Consider the following 13,363-nt stretch of genomic DNA (forward strand, 5'->3'; position numbering starts at 1 on the left):
CCCGCACAAAACACAAAAGAAAAGCTCACCTTTTCTAACTCGTTTAACCGGTGTCCCCGTGCCGGTCCTTTTGAAGTGTTGCATTTTGTCACTTGTTGCTATCTGCTCCGGAGAGACAACGTGGCGGGCTTCGTAGCTTAATCCGGCTCGGTGCAGGTGTCCTCGGACGTGATTAGACAAGCCGACGCCTGTCTCAAACGTGGCCGGACAGTAAGGGCAAGATTTTTTCTCTAGAGACAAGTCAGTCCAATGGAAAACTGAGTTATGCTTTGGCAATGCCGTTTCGGCATTTTCTAGATGCTGAGGATCGTGTATCTCATGCAAAAAATTGCTTGTTTCAGCATCTTCGTAATATTCAAAATAAAACCCGTCATTCTGCTCATAACTAAGCGGGGCATTCTCTCCAGCTTCTTGGTCCTCCACTTTACTTTTAAACAGTGGGAACAAGTTGACATGCTCCTGGTTGAGCTCACCATAAGCTTCCTCTTCTATGGATTGGGCAGAATAGTCACAGAGTTCAACATTATCCCAGGAACTTTCGTCCTCTGTCTCATAGCTATCTTTTTTTTCTGCAGAATTGAGTTTCTGCAGGACAACGACAGTCATCTTGTGCAGAAAATCTGGATAGCAGTCCAAATCCTCTGCTGCACCAGAACTTTCCCTCTTGGACTCTTTCCCTACTCTTTTCACAGCCACACGTCTATTGTCTTTAAACCCTTCTGGCCTCTTTGAGTCAAGGTTATGAGAATCCATGATGAAACAGTTATTGTGGGAACTACTAGACGACGAAAACAGATGCAAAGAACTTAGCGGACCCGTCTCCTCCTTCTTAAAATGCAAAGGATACGGATCGCTTGATTTCTTAATCGTCCTGTAGTTCTCGTATTTGTGTCTGTATAAGTAATTGCTGTTTGTTTTGACACTAGACTTTTGCTTTGCTGCCTGATGGAAGTATCTGGGTTTTTGGTCAATGCTGTTTTTAAGGAGCGCAGTCTTGTGAGGAGAACTGTTTTGATTGCACACGTTTACACCCGACTGAGAGATGCTTTTCCGAGCCTTCTGTATTCTGTGTGGCCTCTTGTGGACTTTGGAAAAATGACTTGATTGAGATGCTGACCCAAATGTCCGTTTCACATCTTGCTTTAAAACGGAGTTCTTTGGAAACGTAGATGACTGCTGCTTATGTAACGGTTTCGTCCTCCCCAAATCTACGGGTTCGTCGAGGATTTCGCCCTTTCTTTTTTCCAGCCTCAGATGACTGCCAAAGGGGTTGATGCACGAGGTCGGGTGCAAGTACTCCATGTGTTTCTTCAGAATACTTCTCGTCGACGTGGTGAAAGGACACAACTTGCACATGTACGTAGATGACTTTTTGGACGAACTGATGAAAGGGTCTTTCATGGATGCCTTTTTCTGCGCTTTCCTCTGGGGCATATCGGCATTAATGATCGAGCACTTCACTACCGCTCCGTGGGCAATGCCTCGATGGCATTCCAGTTCGTTTTCCGTCACCGCCATGAAGTTACACTCCTCACAACAGTAGTACCTTTTGTCCTTCTCGTGGGTCTTCGCGTGCTGCACGAAGGTTTTGGGGCAATTGGTGCCAAACACGCACTGGGGACACTGCAGTCGGGCACTCCTCCCTTCATCCTGGAGTTCTTTCAACTCCCGAATTTCCTCCATCAGCTTCTGCCGCCTTTCCTGATGAATGATCATGTGCTTGAGCAGCGAATTGCGATCTCGAAACGTCCGCCCACATTCGCGGCAGGCGTACGGCCTCGGGACGTTGAGGTGGCGGAAGTGACTGTTCCCGTCTAGATGATACATCATATGCCGATGGAGGTGTTTCTTCTCCCGAAAATTCACATTGCACTTGGTACAGGGGTAAAACGATGGCTCTTCGGTACTGAAAGTGGCAGGGGATTCCGAATCATTGTCTTCACATTTCTTTTTCAGAGTATTAGAAAGAAAAGTGCTGGTGTGAACGGGTGAACTGTCTTCTCCACATTTTGCTGGGCTGTAGATCAGCTGCTGGATGGCATCCACAGCCTCCAGCTCCTCGTCTGTCGATTCGGGCTTAATGTTCGACAGCGCGTATTTTGGCGGTTCTAGGATCTGGAGCTCTTCGCTCTGCTCCAGGAATTCCACATTGAGCAACTTGGATTTACCGGCTGTGTAATTTGAATCGCTAAAACAGTCCTCGGTGTAGCGAGTTATCTTGCTCACGTCCATCTTCCGTTTTCTCTTTTTCTCTAGGCCGACTTTACAGTGAAGCGGAGACTTTTCCACCGTTTCTTCGTTGTTCATAAGGAACTGTATGAACTCCTTCTGGGGATCCCAGTTGGCATCGTTTCCCGATCTGAAGTCATCTGTACCTGAGGAGATTTCCGTTAACGTTTTGCCACAGTCGTCTTTCGCTAATAAACCTGCACTATCCTCGCACACTTCTCCTTCGTTTATTAAAGTGCTATCTGACTTTACGCTATTCCCCATTGATTTTCGTGTCTCGCAACCCACTGAAGCAGAGGTAGGTAGTTTTTGAATGGAATGAGTCAGATTCTTAGCATGTGCTACATCAGGTAACAAAAACAAAAGTTGGGGTTGGCTTGGTTTCGGTGGAGTCGACTTTGCGGGAGGCTGGAGTTCGTGCACCACCTTCAGAGTTGAACAGGAATCTGTTGTCTGCTGACCCACAGGCTGGCCGGTGGTTAATGAAACGCTGCCTTTGTTCATAATGGAAGCCTTAGTTAAGGAGGAGTGTGAAACTGGTCCATTAACGGCAGTCCCTTTAGGCAAGATAAAGTTTTCACTACAAACGGTAGGAGCACCAGCATGGAGAAATAGAGTAGACTGGCCTCCGCTTAAGGCTTTTTCAGATCTCTCCCTTGAGAGCTCTTCGGGGAGAGTCAACGTATTGTTTTTCTGAAATGACGTTTGACACTCTTGGGGTTTCAGAGCCTCACTCTCTTCTCCTGAGATGAAATTGGTGTCATCTAGGAGGTCGTCTTTAGCACCAGGAATCTCAGTATTTATCTTCGATTCATCCATATTGTCAAGTCCATGAAACACATTTACTCTAGCAAAAAAGAAGAAAAACAAAATCATTAGCCATGCATGAATAACTCCTTTAACTTTCGTGACGATGATGATGATGAATTACTTTTTTTTTAAGGTTCATATCTTGGAACATTTCAATCTTCAGATTTTACACTCTGGTCCGAGCGAGACATGCATTTCCAAAATTTTCTGCGCGTTCTAATGTTACAAGTCTGCAAAGAGGAACATACATTGTGCGGTACATAAAAATACAGAACAGAAACCAGCATAACATAAATGCAACACAACTGATTAAAGGGCAAAAAAAAATCGAACATATCAAAAAAGGAAACTAAAAGCAAAAGTTTTTGGATTCTCTTAAAGCACTACAAAATCCACCTCTTTTACTCCGTGTTTGTTGTGAATGTAAATGCCTGTTTGACAGCAATGTAGAATATGCTTCTGAAGATCCAATAAAGTCTAAGTATGTCAAGTTAGAGTAGCAGAGAATGGATCTTGCCTCTTTTTCTTTCTTATTTTGATATGAGATGAAGCCACCATTGGCATCAGCCCAGACTACGGGACCCGGTGTTCAAATTGAAAAGTTGTCATTATTCAAGTAGATTAAAAGATCTCGGTAACCAATGGGGAAGAGCCAGTTCGGCAAAATGGGTGGCCGAATAATTTTACGCATTAATCCTTGAAGATAATTCTGTCAGGAGAATAGACAATTGTAATGTATTCTTTATATAAATAACTTCATTAACCTTTAAAGCAAAAAGTGAAAACAGTACCAAGAAGAAAATCAAGGGCCAAGTGAGTGAATGCCAAAAATAATGGGTAAAAGGGCTGCATGAAATCTGACAGAAAAAAATGATGAGGGGATAATGTGTGCTTTGTGAAATGACTGCAGCTGGAAAATGAGAAAAAATTACTACAAAGTTAAAATGGAGATTTGCAGCAGACAACAGGGAGGACATGACGTGAGATGAGAGATACAAAGTAGCATTGATGGGTGAAAATAAGGAGTGTGACAAAGAATCGAGATACATAAAAGATGGACAAAGTACTTCAATAATCTACTCATTCTGTCACAACACGTAGCAAATGGTCAAGAGCAAACCCAAATCCTGGCTTGGAAACTATTAACAAAGAAGGTGACAATTGCAGTATTTGTTAAGCGCTTACTATGTGCCAAGCCCTGACATAAATGCTGGGGCGAGCGGCCACTGTTCCTAAACCACGTAGGTACTTGACAGGGAAGGGAGAATAGATGCTGTTTACGGGGATGGATAAATGGTTTAATATGAAGAGCACGAAAAAGTGCCCTATGAATAAAAGGGAAAAAAAAACCCCAAAGACAATACGGTTGAAAAAGAAAGGGGAACATCTTCAAACTATTACTTTGTAATTATCCTCAAACAAAGACTCAGTCTTACTAGGGCCCAAGGTGACCTGGAATTGCTCATCAATGGGGGAACAAGCCAGATTTCACTCAAATACCTACTTATTGACCACATTCACTTTTGGTCAACCAACAGGAAAAGAGCCAAGAAAACCAAATCGAATATGACTCGGGGAAATTTCACTACTTTCAATAGGATGGCAACTGATTTAAACATGTACAGCACTTGGAAATGAGCTGAAATTCTCTCCTCTGATGCCAACCTACCCAGTATCCCTCCAACCCATTCGTCTATCATCATCATCATCATCAATCGTATTTACTGAGTGCTTACTATGTGCAGAGCACCGTACTAAGCGCTTGGGAAGTACAAATTGGCAACATATAGAGACAGTCCCTACCCAACAGTGGGCTCACAGTCTAAAACACAGTCTATCTCGTCACCGACTTCTCGCTCATGTCCCGCCTCTGGCCTGGAACGCCTTTCCTCCTCATATTTAATAATGAGGATAATGATGGCATTTATTAAGCGCTTACTATGTGCAAAGCACTGTTCTAAGCACTAAACGATCACGCTCCCCCCTCTTCAAAGCCGTATTGATGGTACATCTCCTCCAAGAGGCCCTTCCCGACTAGTCCTTATTTCCTTTTCTCCTGCTCCCTTCCGTGTAGCCTTTATTTGCACTCTTTATTCACCTCGCCCGCAACCCCACAGTACTTTTGCACATAACAGTAACTTTGTTATTTATATTAATGTCTGTCTCCCCCTCTAGATTGAAAGCTCCTTGTGGGAAGGGAACATGCCTACCATCTGTTACACTGTACTTCCCCCAAGAGCTCAGTACTGTGCTCTGTACACACTAAGTGTTCAATAAATACGACTGACTGACTGCAATTGTCCGTGTTCCGGGGGGAGAGAAGCAGCCTGAGCAAACTTTAGTAGAATCAGAACATTAACAACAATAATAATGGCACTGATTAAGCGCTTACTATGTGCAAAACACTGTTCTAAGCGCTGGGGAGGTTACAAGGTGATCAGGTTGTCCCACATCATCATCATCATCATCATCAATCGTATTTATTGAGCGCTTACTGTGTGCAGAGCACTGTACTAAGCGCTTGGGAAGTATAAATTGGCAACATATAGAGACAGTCCCTACCCAACAGTGGCTCACAGTCTAAAACACAGTCTATCTCGTCACAGACTTCTCGCTCATGTCCCGCCTCTGGCCTGGAACACCTTCCCTCCTCATATTTAATAATGACAATAATGATGGCATTTATTAAGCGCTTACTATGTGCAAAGCACTGTTCTAAGCACTGAACAATCACGCTCCCCCCTTTTCAAAGCCGTATTGATGGTACATCTCCTCCAAGAGGCCCTTCCCGACTAGTCCTTACTTCCTTACTTCCTTTTCTCCTGCTCCCTTCCGTGTAGCCTTTATTTGCACTCTTTATTCACCTCGCCTGCAACCCCACGGCACTTTTGCACATATCAGTAACTTAGTTATTTATATTAATGTCTGTCTCCCCCTCTAGATCGAAAGCTCCTTGTGGGAAGGGAACATGTCTTCCATCTGTTTTTAGACTGTGAGCCCACTGTTGGGTAGGGACTGTCTCTATATGTTGCCAACTTGTACTTCCCAAGCGCTTAGTACAGTGCTCTGCACACAGTAAGCACTCAATAAATACGATTGATTGATTGATTGATCTGTTACACTGTACTTCCCCCAAGAGCTCAGTACTGTGCTCTGTACACACCAAGTGTTCAATAAATACGACTGACTGACTGCAATTGTCCGTGTTCCGGGGGGAGAGAAGCAGCCTGAGCAAACTTTAGTAGAATCAGAACATTAACAACAATAATAATGGCATTGATTAAGCGCTTACTATGTGCAAAACACTGTTCTAAGCGCTGGGGAGGTTACAAGGTGATCAGGTTGTCCCACATCATCATCATCATCATCATCATCATCATCAATCGTATTTATTGAGCGCTTACTGTGTGCAGAGCACTGTACTAAGCGCTTGGGAAGTACAAATTGGCAACATATAGAGACAGTCCCTACCCAACAGTGGGCTCACAGTCTAAAAGGGGGAGACAGAGAACAAAACCAAACATACTAACAAAGTAAAATAAATAGAATAGATATGTACAAGCAAAATAAATAAATAGAGTAATAAATATGTACAAACATGTATACATATATACAGGTGCTGTGGGGAAGGGAAGGAGGTAAGATGGGGGGGATGGAGGGGGGACGAGGGGGGCTCACAGGCTTAATTCCCATTTTACAGATGAGGTAACCGAGGCACAGAGAAGCTAAGTGACTTGCCCAAAGTCACACAGCTGACAATCGGCGGAGCCAGGATTTGAACCCATGACCTCTGACTCCAAAGCCCGTGCTCTTTCCCCTGAGCCACGCTGCAGATGAACTCTCTACCCAGCCTTAGTGGGTAGCGCCCAGGGATGGGGATGAGCAGGACTTTGACCGCGGCTTTGCTGTCAGTGATAAACCAACTGGGATATTGGCTGACAGCATGTGCCATGGAAAAGATGACCAGAGGGACAAGTTAGCAAAGTCTCACTTCGTCAACATATTCCAAACTCAGCTGTCAAAGAAGCCCGTGCAAGTTATTCGGCAAGCAAACCAAAGATGGAAGTGCCTTGCAGTTTGGACGGCAGAAACGACATTCAGTCTAATTGGTCGGACCCTAAAAAGCAGAAAATGCTAGCACGGAGGTCAGAATATGCTAGGAGGATCGGATGACAACCCATTTTGAAGGGGAAGAACTGTGGTACGTTGAAAAGAAGAGCAGGGAATGCCATCATTAACTTGGGTTCACTGAAGGAATCAACGTCACGTCAGTTGAAAGGGTTCCATACTTTGACAACTTAAGAGAAGCAGCTGGATAAAGCACGGGTTTGGGAGTCAGAAGGATCTGGGTTCTAATCCCTCCTCCACCACTTTACGCCGTGTGCCCTTAGGCAAGCCACTTAACTTCTGTGCCTCAGTTACCTCTGTAAAAGGGGGATTAAGACTGTGAGCCCCATGCGGGACAGGGACTTTGTCCAATCTGATTAGTTTGCATCTACCCCAGTGCTTAGTAGAGTGTTTGGCACATAGTAGGCACTTAAATACCATTTAAAACAAAAAACAAATGGGAAAAAGTTCCCCCTTCTAGACTGTGAGCCCGCTGTTGGGTAGGGACTGTCTCTATGTGTTGCCGACTTGTATTTCCCAAGCGCTTAGTACAGTGCTCTGCACACAGTAAGCGCTCAATAAATACGATTGATTGATTGATTGATTTAAAAACCCACCAACACCTCCCCCCGCAAACCCACCTTTGCCCTAGAATTACAAAGCACTTTCAAATTGGTGTGCTGTTTTCCACTGAAGACATTTAAGCACGAAAGCTATACTTTCTGCTTTAAATTGCCTTGAAGTCTATCCGCTAGGTACTTTAGATACACTGTTGCTTGCTCAGAACTGACAGCGTTCCATAATGAACCAAAAATAAAGACTATTTATTCCCATTTACTTTTGATGTAGTCCAGATGCCAGGAGATGTTTCTATACTTCTCTGAAAGGTGACTGAGAATTTCACTTTTATTAGGGCTTTTACTGATTTTGACAATAATAATGATGGTATTTGTTAAGGGCTTACTCTGTGCCCGGCAGTTTGGCGAGAAAAACGTAAAAAAGAGACGCTAAAATATCTCAAAAATACCCGTGGATAAGCATTAAGTAAAATTAAAATCTGTATAATTTAATATATAGCAGTTATTAACGGTTTATGGTACTGATACAAAGGATACCTGCCGCTTGCTGTTAACTTCAGTGCCTGGCACATAACAAGTACTTAAATACCACATTATTATTATTAATTTTTTAAATTTTTATGGCATTTGCTAAGCAGTGTTCTATGCACAGAGGTAGATGGAAGATAATGAGATTGGACACAATTTCCATCCCAAGCGGGGCTCACAGTCTGACGTGGATGGGGGAACAGATATTGAATCCTTATTTTACACATGAGGGGGCTGAGATGCAGAAAAGTGAAATGACTTGCCCAAGGTCACATAGCAGGCAAGAGGTACACATGGGATTAAAACCCAGGCTCGGGCTATTTCCGCTAGGCCACACTTCTTCTCATTAGTTATCCTGCTCTGTCATGGATAGTGGCTTTGCGATGGTGGCTTTTCTTCTTGCTGGCAACAATGCACAATCCAGACAGGCAAACAAAGAAGGACATCACTACACTAACACTAATACTACATCATCAATCATATTTACTGAGCACCTATTGTGTGCAGAGCACTGTGGACAGGGAACCTATCTACCAACTCTCTCATATGAGCACCTATTGTGTGCAGAGCACTGTGAACAGGGAACCTGTCTACCAACTCTCTCATATTTTACTCTCCCAAGTGCTTAGTACAGTGCTCTGCACACAGTAAGCACTCAGTAAATACCCCTGATTGATCATAACCACCACTGTACATGGCAAAAATATCTGACTTTTATCAAACTTGGGGTAACTGAAGGAAGGGGATAGGTAGAAAACGGGGAAGAAAGAAATCTTGCCCTTCCAAAATAAAGTTTTCAGATGGACGTTTCAAGCAAAATTATGCGGTGTTTTAAAAGAAATGTGGCTATTGCCTAATAGCATAAATATAATTTGATATGTAGAGTAACTCACTTTGAGTTATTCACCACGTTAATTCACAAAGTTGGATTGGGGGCTTCTTACTCCATTTTTAAAAAACTTGTTTTTTGTCAAGAAAATAATTCTCCATTAAAATGCCGTCATTGGCCTCTTCAGAGGATCAAATTTCATACTTTTGATCAAAATTAACAGAACTGAGCATGAGAGAAAACAGTTTCAGTCTTTTATCAAATCACAATTTAACTCACATTTAGCACTGGTAATTTTGCCCCACTTGTCCAAACTGCCGGTAAGAAATTTACATTTACACAAACTAAGAGCTACGTAAGGTATGTAAGATGCGGACCTGACAGATTTCTAAGGTAGTCCCCATCCTTATAAAAGCTTTCTACCATGATGAACAATCCCCTCTCCTCAATATACGTTCTAAAATCCTCCGCTGTTTTGAGATTGGCACATTTCCACAGTAATAAAAATAGCCTTCCACTAAGATCATATTCAATGCTATCACCCCAAAATGGTGCTAATGCAGCACCCAGCAGGAGACTCTAGTTGACATCACGTAGAAGTTAAAAACGGGCAGCACAAACATGTGCTAGAGAGCCGTAGTGCAAATGTCTGAGACAAGGAAAAGTAAGCTCTAAAGAGCTTCATCCACTCACTAATTTCTCAGGAAATGAGTTAAAAAGAAAACATCTTCCCTCAATTGCAGCAGCCTGCTATTTTTGGGAAAGAGACTGCACGAGGGATGCTTTGAAGCCGTTTAGGCCTCAAAGATTTGGATTTCCCGTTCCACTTTATTATAATCAGAGGTAGCAAATATATGCTCAGTCAATTTGAAAGCCTATATTAGCTTTTCTCAACAGGAAGCAACGTTGCTAACGAAGTGGTAAATTCAGTGTTAATGAGTGGCTTCACTGTTACCACCTCAGAGGTAAAACCTTCCATGTTCCATGTTCCACCCATCTGTTCTGGTGTTAGGGGTTCAGAGAAAGAACAGACGCTTCCCCATTTAAAGCAACTTCATTGGTACCCCCTGAACAGCAGGGTGGCAAACTACGACAACATCATGTCTGCTTGGAGACTGCAGTCCTCATTATCAGAATGGCTCACCTACTCAAGACACCAAATGGTTTTCCTTTTACACACGGGCAACAGAATACGCGCCAACATTACTTAATCTACAGAGTGCCTCTTCTCATCCTTTAAAAATAAGGACATCTACGCCTCCGACCAGAAGATTCTTTCCTAGATGAGAAATATTTCAAAATTTTATTACATCAATAAAGTGCTCATTGCCTGTAAATGATATGAACCATTTTTCAAAAAATGAAATCCCAGTAACTTAAAAAAAAAAAACACCCACAAACACAGATTAATCAATTTAAATGATGGGTGTGTTTCTACAGCAACAGACAAATACTCTGCAGTAATCGGCAGTTATAATGTGCTTTACTAATCTCCAGGACAATAGCAAATAACCGCGTGAGGCCATCGGCAAATATCAAGAGGAGGGAACAACACATACAATATCAAAGGTCGAGTTGGCAAATTTCCTTTGGCAGGATTAATAAACCGAATCGCTGACTACAGAAACAGAACTTAAGCGCGAGGAAATACAGACTGTGGAAGAACAATCTACTGCAACGGTGTAAATAAATGATGAAATTGCGAAAATCTGAGTTCTCTTTTGGGAGAGGAACTTTGCTTTATTAATTTTCACTAGTTTCAAATGTTGTAAAAATGGATTTGTGGCTATGCCTTGCATTGCTTCTAAATTAAACGCATTTGTAGAATGGAGAAGAGTTTAGGCACAGTTTAAAGTATTCTTTACGTGCAGATGAGCATAACTAGACTGTAAGCCCGTTGTTGGGTAGGGACCGTCTCTATATGCTGCCGACTTGTACTTCCCAAGCGCTTAGTACAGAGCTCTGCACACAGTAAGCGCTCAATAAATACGATTGAATGAATGAATAACTGTAGCAAATACAAATTCTAATCCAAAATACAATTACATCTGATCACCAAATACGTACACCACACACAGACGGTAGTAGTCCAATGGCCAGCATGAGGGTGTACAATCCGGGGGAGGACAGACATGGAATCCCACTTTGCAGATGAGCGAACTGGGACATGGAGAAGTTAAATGACTTATTCTGTATATATGTATATATGTTTGTACATATTTATTATTATATTTTACTAGTACATATTTATTCTATTTATTTTATTGTGTTAATATGTTTGGTTTTGTTCTCTGTCTCCCACTTCTAGACTGTGAGCCCACAGTTGGGTAGGGACTGTCTCTATACGTTGTCAACTTGTACTTCCCAAGCGCTTAGTACAGTGCTCTGCACACAGTAAGCGCTCAATAAATACTATTGATTAACTGATTGCCAAGCACTATACTAAGCGCTGGGGGTAGATGCAGGATAATCAGCTCCCACATGGGGCTCATAGTCTAAGTAGAAGAGAGAACAGGCACGGAATCCCACTTTGCAGATGAGCGAACTGGGACATGGAGAAGTTAAATGACTTATTCTGTATATATGTATATAGGTTTGTACATATTTATTACTCTATTTATTTATTTAACTTGTACATATCTATTCTATTTATTTTATTTTGTTAATATGTTTGGTTTTGTTCTCTGTCTCCCCCTTCTAGACTGTGAGCTCACTGTTGGGTAGGGACTGTCTCTAGATGTTGCCAACTTGTACTTCCCAAGCGCTTAGTACAGTGCTCTGCACACAGTAAGCGCTCAATAAATACGATTGACTGATTGATTGATTGAGAATTAATCTGTAATAAGAGCTGATTTTAACTTTAAAAATAACATGCGCTCCAGTGCTAACAATTTGTATGCCAATCGTCAAATAAACTGCTCTGCTCAAATCTACCAAAGTAAAACCTGACCATTATCATCAAATAAAATTTGGAAACCAGAAGGACACCAGAGTTACTGTCCACCCCAACGGAAACACTTTAATGAACTCAAATACCGTTGGCTGAATTTACAATATACGGATATTTAATTCACACACTTTAAAATAAATCCCATTTGCAACTTTATATCATCTACATATAAAAACATGCTTTGAGCTTCAAGAGAATCCTAATGAGTTCTACAGCTATAAATGCCTGTAGCCATACACTATAAGCATTAAAAAAGAAGTACAAAGGTCAGATCTGTCTTCAAGATGACAGATCATCACTTATGTGCCTCAAGGTAGATTTATTGTCTAAGAAATCTCAAACATCAGTATTTTTGCAAACTATCAGCACTTGCTATAACACCCTCACTACACTACATCTTGAGGTTACTACAGAAGAAATGAGGTGATAATTGCATATTAACATAATTATTCTGTAATCCCTCTGAGCTAGTTTCCTAGGTCACTCAGTAATTCAGATTAGATACAACCTTTTTGTCATCAAATCCATGCTGTCCACTTTTTGTTCATTAATAATTCTTTTTGATGGGAAATTAGCTTAATTTCATTCTCTTATGTACATTATTAATTGTATTTATTATAAGCAGGTTAACATTTCTGGGGTACTCATCGCACAATGCCAACCTCTGTCACGCAATATACTCGCACGCAAAATTAAAATATCAGTGCTAGTTCATTAAAAACTACATTATCCAGCTAAATACATTATAAATGTTGCCCACTAGCAGAGTTATGCTTAAAGATCTGTCAGATTCTATTTCCATTTATAACGTCCTACCAGAGCACAAAAGTGCTTCAAATTAGCAATTCGGGGACAACAAATTGGCTCAAGAAGCAAAAATCATTCACGGCTATCAGTTCGAATATAAAACAAATTTTAATTAGTTGAAGTACCACAGCCGAAATTACTGTAGCTTGGGTGTGCTCACACCCCCACACCATACACACACAAAATAAATGCACACATATTGACCTGGAAAAGGGTCTTTAGGTCAGGCTTTCAAGAATCAAAGTTGTATTACGCACTGTACTAAAATATCCTCCACTCCCTTCTGTGTTGCCCTTAGGCTTTGATCTGCACCCTTTATTCACAGCACTTATGAACACTTCCACAATTTAATCCTTCTTCTTTATATTGTCTGTCTTCCCCACAGCACCTGTATATATGTTTGTACATACTTATTACTCTATTTATTTACTTATTTATTTTACTTGTACATATCTATTCTATTTCTTTTATTTTGTTAGTATGTTTGGTTTTGTTCTCTGTCTCCCCCTTTTAGACTGTGAGCCC

The 13,363-nt window shown here is 41.6% G+C and overlaps 1 protein-coding gene across 1 annotated transcript in view; it reads right to left on the reverse strand.

The window, feature by feature from the left end:
- Positions 1-13,363, reverse strand: part of ZNF644 (zinc finger protein 644) — a 54,767-nt gene that overhangs the window by 25,980 nt on the left and 15,424 nt on the right. The window contains exons 5-6 of the mRNA XM_038745617.1: positions 11,149-11,223; positions 30-3,076 (exon numbers count right to left, since the gene is read on the reverse strand). Of these exons, the coding sequence (XP_038601545.1) occupies positions 30-3,076; positions 11,149-11,223 (3,122 nt within the window). The remainder of the gene's footprint in view (positions 1-29; positions 3,077-11,148; positions 11,224-13,363) is intronic.

The sequence above is a fragment of the Tachyglossus aculeatus genome, chromosome 4, assembly GCF_015852505.1.
Source record: "Tachyglossus aculeatus isolate mTacAcu1 chromosome 4, mTacAcu1.pri, whole genome shotgun sequence".
NCBI classification, from domain to species: Eukaryota; Metazoa; Chordata; class Mammalia; order Monotremata; family Tachyglossidae; genus Tachyglossus; species Tachyglossus aculeatus.